Source organism: Idiotropiscis lumnitzeri, chromosome 15, assembly GCF_059441095.1.
Source record: "Idiotropiscis lumnitzeri isolate Australia: NSW breed Sydney's pygmy pipehorse chromosome 15, RoL_Ilum_1.0, whole genome shotgun sequence".
In the NCBI taxonomy this organism is placed as follows: domain Eukaryota; kingdom Metazoa; phylum Chordata; class Actinopteri; order Syngnathiformes; family Syngnathidae; genus Idiotropiscis; species Idiotropiscis lumnitzeri.
Window position 1 is genome coordinate 7,041,665 of NC_142405.1, and position 9,158 is coordinate 7,050,822.

The 9,158-nt window shown below is 42.4% G+C and overlaps 1 protein-coding gene across 5 annotated transcripts in view; it reads left to right on the top strand.

Moving 5' to 3' along the window:
• Positions 1-8,676, top strand: part of LOC148322572 (voltage-dependent T-type calcium channel subunit alpha-1I-like) — a 111,785-nt gene extending 103,109 nt beyond the window's left edge. For 4 of the 5 annotated variants that reach the window (XM_088316175.1, XM_088316179.1, XM_088316176.1 and 1 more), the window contains 4 exons: positions 2,854-3,009; positions 5,373-5,577; positions 5,766-6,001; positions 6,092-8,676. In XM_088316175.1, coding sequence (XP_088172301.1) covers positions 2,854-3,009; positions 5,373-5,577; positions 5,766-6,001; positions 6,092-6,808 — 1,314 coding nt within the window. In that variant the 3' untranslated portion in view covers positions 6,809-8,676. The remainder of the gene's footprint in view (positions 1-2,853; positions 3,010-5,372; positions 5,578-5,765; positions 6,002-6,091) is intronic. The other variant, XM_088316178.1, reaches the window with a different exon arrangement.
• Positions 8,677-9,158: the final 482 nt, after the last annotated feature.

Sequence of the window (9,158 nt, forward strand, 5' to 3'; positions counted from 1 at the left end):
TAATATTTATTAAATATTGAACCAATCAGTGGTGCTATTGGCCATCAACTTAACAGGCTGACCTTTAAAACTGGTTATTTTCTGACTAATTGTTTTTAGTTGGTTGTTCAGTTTTGAGATAAAAAAAAAATGTTTTAGATTGTTAATATCTTACGAAATCATCATTTAGCGTGTAAGCCTTTCTTAATCAAGTCTGCCTCTGCACAGTGAGATCAGAGCAGTCGAAAAGAATTTTATGTGTTTTTAAGCACATTAAAACTAAAACAAGCCGCAAAGCAGTTTTTATGAGGCATTTGTTTGTCTTGTAGTAAATCAATCTTTGTGAGGCAGATTATTGTTTGCCTCACCTTGCATTTTTTTTTTTTTAACTACCATTTTATGCAACCGCCAATATAAATATGTAACGCACAAATATTACGTACATTAGCTTGACTGTAGAAAATTAGAGTGCATGTTTGAAAGTGTATTTGAGCTTGCCAGTTATAAAACGTCTCGACCCCATCTGAGGCTCGGCTCGGCTCCTTGCTGACACACTTCTCTGTACAGGAAATATGCAAATTCAGCAATTTTCAGATCGTTTAAAAAAAAAAAAAAAAAAAGAAATTCTATAGAAAGCATTCAAAATCATTTAATCTTTTTTTTTTTTTTGTTAGTCTTCGTGATGCAAGTGAGGCTCATCCTCCCCTGCCTCCCCTGAGGAGGATTTTTATGAGGATCATTGGTAAAATGTTCCCACACACAAAGAGAACAGCATTTGAGCATTAGCGTGTTCCCCACTTCGGGCTTCATTGATCTCATGAAGCATCGTGAATGGAAAGTGTTTGCAGCCTTAAGAAGCATGTCCATCCACACATGTATGTCCGAGTTAATTTCAACCCGTTACAAAATGCATTTTGTGCTCTCGACTTTCCACACAAGCTGACATGTCGATGAATGAGGCCCCAACAGCATGACCCGTGACCTCCCCTAACGTGCATGTGTGCAACTCTCTCCTACGACTTGTGGGGTTTTTTTTGGGGTTTTTTTTTTTTGTTGACAGCAGGTTGCACTTACGAGATAAACTTCCCAACATTGTTGTCCCCGTGCCCGTGTTGTCCATCACTGTGACAAAGTGCGGCGGGCCTACTCAGAAGAAGCAATAACTGGCCTCAACACCTCCTCACCTGTCAGTGCTGTTTTCTACCTGTCTGCAGATGCTGTCAAACCATCAATCTGAACCCTGTCACCCCTCCCCTCCATATTTCTTCTTCCCTTTGGTCCATCTATCTCTGCTGTATTAACCTTTATCGGTGTGTCTGTGCGTGAGAAGGTGGGTGTTCCTCAGACAGCGTCCGTCATCGACCTAGAGTTATGTGCACCTGTTTTGGTTTTTTCTTTGTGTTTGCGGGGGACACAACAAAGGTGAAAATGGGACACAATATCCATCAGGGCACTACCTAATGAGGACGTGGGATCATCCCCAGGGTGAGGCTGACTGCATTTGAGTCTGCAGGGGTGCTGTTGAGTGGTGCAATGAAGGCGTTTGCTTTCATTCAACGACTACGAGAGTCTCTCCACACTCCACGCATGCAAATACCATAACGTGTCTTTAAGTGTTATTTGTGGAAGATGCGCTCTTATGAGAGGCACCATAAGTTTTAAAAGCTGCTTTTAAACGGTTTTACCAAGCTGAACAAATAATATGACAGGTTTGGCAAAGAAAAGCACTAAAATAGTATTTGACAGGTAAGAGGGTAAGAGATTGCATTTTTTTTTTTTTTAATAAATGCATGATTAGATGCAGGTAATGTGGAATAAATGGTATAAGTTGTGCAGATCTTTGTAATGTTTTATTAGCTAGTAGTTCTATTTTATAGAGGATGATGGATCTGAGTTATACAGTGAAACATCCAGGTGAAATATTTGTTGCGTAACAGTTAACTGAATTACTAGCTGTTGTAATGCCAGAACAATTTTCACGTGGAAAAAAAAAAAACCTCATTCACTACCAGCCGAGTAAAAAAAAAAAATAAAAAATAAAAGGGATCTTTGACATCTTTAGCCGTCAATGGCAGCAAATGGGTTAAACATGTTTGCTGAACTATAATGCGTTGCTTTATAGTTTCATGTAATTAGCATCCAGACGAGGGCTGTGTTGAATAAAAATCAATAAATCGATTTTAATCGATTTTCATAGCCTGATATTGATTCATAAAACTTTTAATAACGTCTTTTTCCCCATAAATTTACGTGACTTCACGCGTCACGCATACTTGATTAATGCCGCATTGGCTTCTATTCTTAATGAAAATATTAATATTTTTACTAATGCACCTAGTTAAAGCAAGAAGATTGCACTAATTGCTGCATTGGGTCTTCTGAGAATGCCTTCCTTACGTAAGTAAAATTGGTACTGCGTGAAATCCTTGATCGAATCGTAAATCAAAGTGAAACATGAATGGAAAATCAAAATCTTTTGAATGACTATTTTTATGAACGAATTCTATGCACTTTTGAAATGATGCCAAAATATTGTGTGCGACATGCGGTGGTCGCGTGAAATGTGTCGTGGCAAACATCTGTGGTGAACTGCTTAACTTTATGATTTCCAATGGACTTCCGCTGAGAACGCACAGGACAATAAAATTGTCAACAGCTGCTGAAGCACATTCAAGCTTGCTGGTGTTGTAAACTAATGAGTGTCACATTAGCCTCCGTTTGCACCGACGTGTTGCAAACGCACTTTCGGACTGTATGCGTGGAGTAATGGCACTGTGGCAAATGAGGTTAATTAAACCATCTGCTCACGTTTTTGGGAACCTTTTTCCCTCCCGGCCTGGGACATCAATAACTGAGATGACTTCCTTACACCAGATCAGGATGGCGGAGATTGAGCAGGCTTCGCTGAAGTCAGAGCAACTCTCGGACAAGTCGTCGTCTCCCGCCCTCCCTGATGACCTCAGCCTGGACGAGCACACGGCCTACCAGCTGCTCGTGAGAGAGAGCAAGGTTGGTGGTGAGATAAGTGAGGTGAGAGCAGAATAAAGTCTGGGGGGGAAAAAAAAAACAAAAAAAAACATTGCCATTCTTCTTTAATGAGGTATAAAATATGCAAAGCAAACATTCCAGCACTCACCTGGTATGTTCTGTATCATTACAGAAGCGACAAATCTCTTTTTGTAATACAAGTTGGCTATTTAATGCGGCCTTAAAATCTTCAGGAAACACTTCTGTTTAATTGTGCAACCCTCTTAAGATAAACTTGCATATTTAGAGGCGTGTGTTGACAGTCAACAAAGGTGAGCCTCAGGCCAAATTAAATTATTAATTATTATTTATTTATTTATTTAAATATTATTATTGTTCATTTTTATATTATTATTATTATATTAGTATCATTGTTGTTGTAATTATTATTAATTTAAAAACTATTGGTATTATTATTATTATTATTGTTATTATGAAAAATCAATGCAGCCTTATAATCTTCAGGAAACACTTCTGTTTAATTGTGCAACCCTCTTAAAATAAACTTGCATATTTAGTGGCGTTGTGTTGACTCTCAACCAAGGTCAGCCTCAGGCCAAATAGGAATTGTGTGCGCCTTTCACCTGAAGTCATGTGACACACTCGCTGCAACGCTGAACAGGGGTAAGGAGTCAAGAATTAGGGCAAGAAGAATCTGTGAAAAATATTTCCAGAATTTTCAATAACGCATTTATGTGTGCGCTATTTAATAGAAAGCAATCAAGTAGTGAAATCGCATAATGCACGGGAAGCAATAACTGCGCACAACTATCGAGCTCATCATTAGCCTGCTGATTGGCAACGGATTCATTAGTAAGATAATCACTACATTTTAGAATTGCATCAATTTAGAACTTATCAAGACGTGAGTCACGTTCATCTCCTTTTGTGACTCTCTCCCAGGACGTTTTCCTGGATAAATACAAAAATTCCTCAACATTTGAATATGGAACTCCAATACAGTGTGACGTCATGACTTTTGCTACGAGGTGTCCTCTCACTTTATTCTAAACATAGGAGAACCCCAACAACAACGGCATCATCAAATTGTCGTAATTCCTCCAAGCATTCATTTGTAATTATCGTGACTGGCGTACGTCCCCACAAGGGGGAAAACAAACGTTACACTGGGGTCTATCGGTTGCTTTTTGTATTCATCCCAGAAGGCAACGACAAATGACCATTAGGAGTCTTTTCATGACTGTGTTCTGCTTTCTTGTGAACTGCAAGCATAAACCTTATCTTAGAGGATATTTTATTTTTTATCGGTTGTCGAACTCTCTTGGCCTTAAGGGGACACTCACACGAAGCAACCATCTCGTGCTGTGATATATGCAAGTCGCAATCGGTTTGCGGCGGTCCTTGATATGAAAAACTTTAAGAACCACTGGCTCAGGTGTTACCAGACATTTTCCACCCTTGACATGGCATGTCCAATAAAAAAAAATGACAACACAGACTGTGTGTGTCTGATCTTGTGACTTGGACGACAATGAGATATTTTCTCACCAATTCACGCCAAAATCCAGGTCATTCCAAAGAATTCACTTTGTGTGAGTACGCCGTGAAATTGGTCATCTCTGTCCACCATCTTAACACCGTCTCGTCAATAAATCTCTCCGTCAGGTTCTCCCGAGTTGCGATCCCTCGTGTCTCACATGCCGGTCCCCGTTTGGAGTTATCTCGGCAAAGAGAGCCCCATTTATCTCCATCCCTCATCATCCATCCTTTGTCCTCCTTAATTGGGTGATACGACTTGTTTCTGGATAGCGAGATAAGACGTGCAATCGGCAAACATTTCTCTGCAAACACAGCTCATTTAAGAAAGTGCACAAGTGAGGGAAGTGACATGAAGACAGTTTGGATCTTTGGTGGTAAGCATCGCCTTTGGTTTGGCTTGACGTAAATGGCTCTTTGATACCGGAGGGTCATTCAGTTGACGTTCATGGCCCGACTGAAAAAAGTGACTCAATAACATGCATTTTTTTAAAAATATTTTTCCAGTGCATTTAAAAGGCTGGAATCATAAAAGCAGAACTCAATCCATTTCTAACAGCCGAGCAATTACATGCGCCCACAAAGTTAACACCTGACATTTATTGTGTTAACAAATACTCAGTAATGTTTTAATAATTGCCGCTCTATTTGACAAGAGCCAATATGAAAAGAGAGCAAGTGTGATTAAAGGTCGGAGAATATTTTTTTTTTTTACGGCATGCAATTCTGAACTTTAATAATCACTTTGAGGATAATACCCGTTCCTGCGGCTAATTTCAAATTTTATAAAGACACTTTTGGAAAAAAAAAAAAAAAAGAATATTGGAAAAGGCTTTCTCCTCAGTTCCAGGTTGTCTGCTCCCTTCCAGGCTAAACTCAGAAGCGGATCTTGCAGCTCTGAAGAGGCAGCAGGGGGAGGAAGTCAGCATGTCCACCAGACGGTTGTCCAGAGCCAGGTCCAAGGGCTTGGCCATTTCTCCCGGACACTCTGCAAAGTAGAAATGGAAACCGTGCTCCAGGATGTCGAAATCCAAACAAATTCATCAAATCTGTGCTCACCTTACTACAGCCCAAGTGAGTCAATCTCGTCAATGATGTGCATATTTTCACGTAGACACGCGAAGCTCGTGTCTTTACACGCCAGAGTAAACCATGTGCAAAATGAAATAATTGCCTTCAGGGCATCATAAAGAGCCAGGGAGCTTTGAAAACATTAACATTAAGCTCCGTCGTAGATTGCATGAAATGATTTCCTTCCCAAGGTGGAGTTTCCGGCATCAGCAACAAAGAGAGAAGCACCGAGGGAAAAGAAGAAGCCCGCAGCGTCTCGCCGCTGCTCCCCCTGCCTGCTGAGTTCTTCCACTCGACGGGAGCAGCCATCCCAGCACCTCCTCGCAGCAGGAGCCTGCGTTTGTCACGAGGCCTTAGGTTGACCTCCCCGGCTTCTTGGGCTGCGTTTCGCTCCCCTGGAGGCCAGAGCAAGATGTTGTGTCGTCAGGTAGGGAGATCATATAAGATACATTCAACCTTGACTTGGGAAAGACAATCCGTCCAAACCACCTTCCCCAACTCTTGCGTGTCTCTGCAGTATCCATCCCACAGTGATTCGTCCCTCGCAACTGGCAGCTCTGAAGGCAGCCTCCAGACCACCCTGGAAGAAGGACTTAGCTTCAGCATCTCTCCACCGCAAAACATGGACTCGCCAGCAGCTCCTTTACCACACGAGTGCCCGCTCCGCGAAGACAACACGAGCATGTCTTCCCCGGTCCGCACGCTGAGACTGAGGCCGAGCCCCTCATCGGCTCTAACCCTCCAGGCCACTATTGGCCAACAGCGGAGCCAAAGCAGCGGGCGAGGTAGCACAAGCCCGGGTTTCACGCGGGAGGACTCCATCGACCCTTCAGATGAGGACCTGGGCATCGTTATCGGTTCCTCCATTGGTGGTTGTGGGTCCAGTCAAGCGGGCAACAGTGAACACTTGTCGGAGACAATGAGCAGCTTGTCGCTGACGTCACTGCTGTCGCCCGCTTCGCTAGCGTATCCTGGAGGAGCCGTCAAAAAGTGCAATAGCACGGGAAGCCTGGACCAAGGGGGGATGCTGCTGTCATCGAGAGGAAGAGACACCCGCAGAGACATTCTAGGCCTGGAGCTTATGGACCCTCAGGGTTTCTTGGCCAACCCGTGGTCGGGGGTATTAGCCGAGGCAAGAAGAGGAGATGGAGATGAAATTGGAGACGGCTCGCAAGGGTTCCGAGGGAAAAGCTCAAGCCAAACGACAGTAGGGCCTTTTCGCAAAAACAGATGAAACCTACTGCTACATTTTTTTGCGCCCTTGGATATGAACCCTTCGTTGTCCTTTGCACTCTCTCTTCCCCAGAATGCGAGAGAGGCTTGCCTGTATTTCCAACCCTCATCGTTCCCCCACGGACCCCTCTCGGGACATTTCGAAGACCTATTTCGTGCAATTGTGCTACCTAAGAAGAACCGAATCTTGGTTTTGCTGCAGTGCACCGGCAACGTTGGGGCCTAAGGGCTCAGGATAGGCACCAGTCCAGGGTTGTATACCAGGGAGACGTCCAGAGCTTAAACAAGAGTTTAAACTCGATCAGACATGAGAGCTACGGCTCCAAACCAGGTCATGTTCAGCGATTCTGAAAATGCAAAACTGGAGGTTTAGTTTTTATGAGGCAGCGCAGCGGGTAAGTCGGAAGGTCGGCTTCCAGATGACGGAATATTTGCATTAGCAAGGCTTAAAGGTAGACGAGAGGGACAAGAATGTCAGGTCATTTGTTTGGCGGGGAAGGCAGGAAGCGGATCTAATCTCCATCTGGTCCGGCAGACGGAAACAACGGGTCCCGCTCTCTCTGGCTCGAGACCTTCTGCTGACATCACAGGAAAGTGTGAGGTGGACGAGAGTTCACCGATGTCTGAGAGTGCACTGCCTCAGGTGTCCGAAGGGGATTGAATGAAATAGTTCTCACCTTTTCGGCAGCGTTTCTTTGAAAAGCGAGTCGTGTCAGATCTGATGTGACCTTGGCGTGATTTGAATTATTATTTTTTTTTTATATATAAACATATATATAATTAGCTCAAGCATCTGTCACCAGGTGGTTTGGACCTTCTAGCCGGTGAGATTTAAAGCACACTCCTTTTCTTCCTCTCACCGTGTTCAAGATTTTGAGATGCAATGACGAAACCACAAAGGTTGCAAGGGACCTTAACTTGCATGATGGAAATGCATTTAACTTAATCAACATTTTTACGTATATACAAAACGTGTGTCCAGATGTCAGTGTCAGGTGATGACCATGTGATTTCTATTCCACTATTTTTGTAGAAAAGAGAATAGGCACATGCAAATCACGGCCATTACCTCGTCCGTTCCGATGCCTCACGTCATTTTGTCCGCCAGTGGCTTCCGGTTTTATAACATTTTTTTTTTTTTTTTTTAAAAGTGTAAAAAAAAAAAATTTGCTTGAAGTCGTTCCTTCGTTCATATCTCTTCTTTTGATGAGTCATAGCAGATGGGAGCAGCCATATTCACTCAAGCATAACGCTCATGGACATATTGTTTTGGTCTGGGTTTGCAAATCTGTGCGTTTACGTTTATTATTGAAATGTCACCCAGATTAACGAATATCTCCATTTCTACCCATCTGCTGTTGTAGCAATGCAGCATAACACTGAGCACAAGTGTCTTTTAATGCAAAATGACTTTGGGGGGCACGGGGGGGGGTGGTTGCCACATGCTGAATCACTTCAAGCCTAAAATGAGATGCTGGTTCTTAGAGCTAGTTGTGTTAAGATCATAACTTTGATTTGGAATTTATCCCCAAAAAATAATGGTGTAAAAAAAAAAAAAAAAGATTTATTTTTTTTTTTCTCCTTCCCAACTCGTGCAAAATCACTCATGTATGTGCGTGCCAGCGTGCATGCATTTGTTACATGACTTCAGGTGAGGTGACTGCATTTTCCTGATGTTTCTGTCAGTGAACTGTGTCATGATGATGATGATGATGCCTGAGAGTTACGGTTAAACGCAGAACAACCAAGGGCTGTTTTAGCTTTCAAAGTTTATCCTCCTGTCTTTTCTGAGACAAATTGTCAATGAATATGGCTACAAAGTTTAAAGCCTGACTACACAGCAATAAATGTTCAATGTGTATGCCCTGACGAGCCGATGCTGATGAGTTTTTTTCCCCCTCCCCCATCGTCTTTTGACCCTATACTCATATTCGTCTATGAATTCTAATATATATGTATACATATTTTTTTATTATTATTATTTTTTTAGAAGCTTAAAAGTCTTAAATGTGTTCTTGTCAATGGGGTTATTAAGATTGATTAAGGCTGCATGTGATGACACATTAGAACAACGATGACTATTCCCATCATTCTTGTTGACATTTGCCCTCATGCGGTACACACGCACAAGTACAGAAATCACATCGAGTAATCCATCAGGACAAAAAGTGCCCTACGGTGTTGTCTTGAAGCACTGATGGTATCACTCTCTGCTGAGAAAAGAAGCAGCATGTGAATGTGACACAACAAAAGGATGTTTGTGGAGTTGCTTGAAAAAGATGCTGGACTGAAAAACAAATCTAGTGATGATGAATATCGACAATTTTCTTTTGGAGTTAATAATGAGTCAA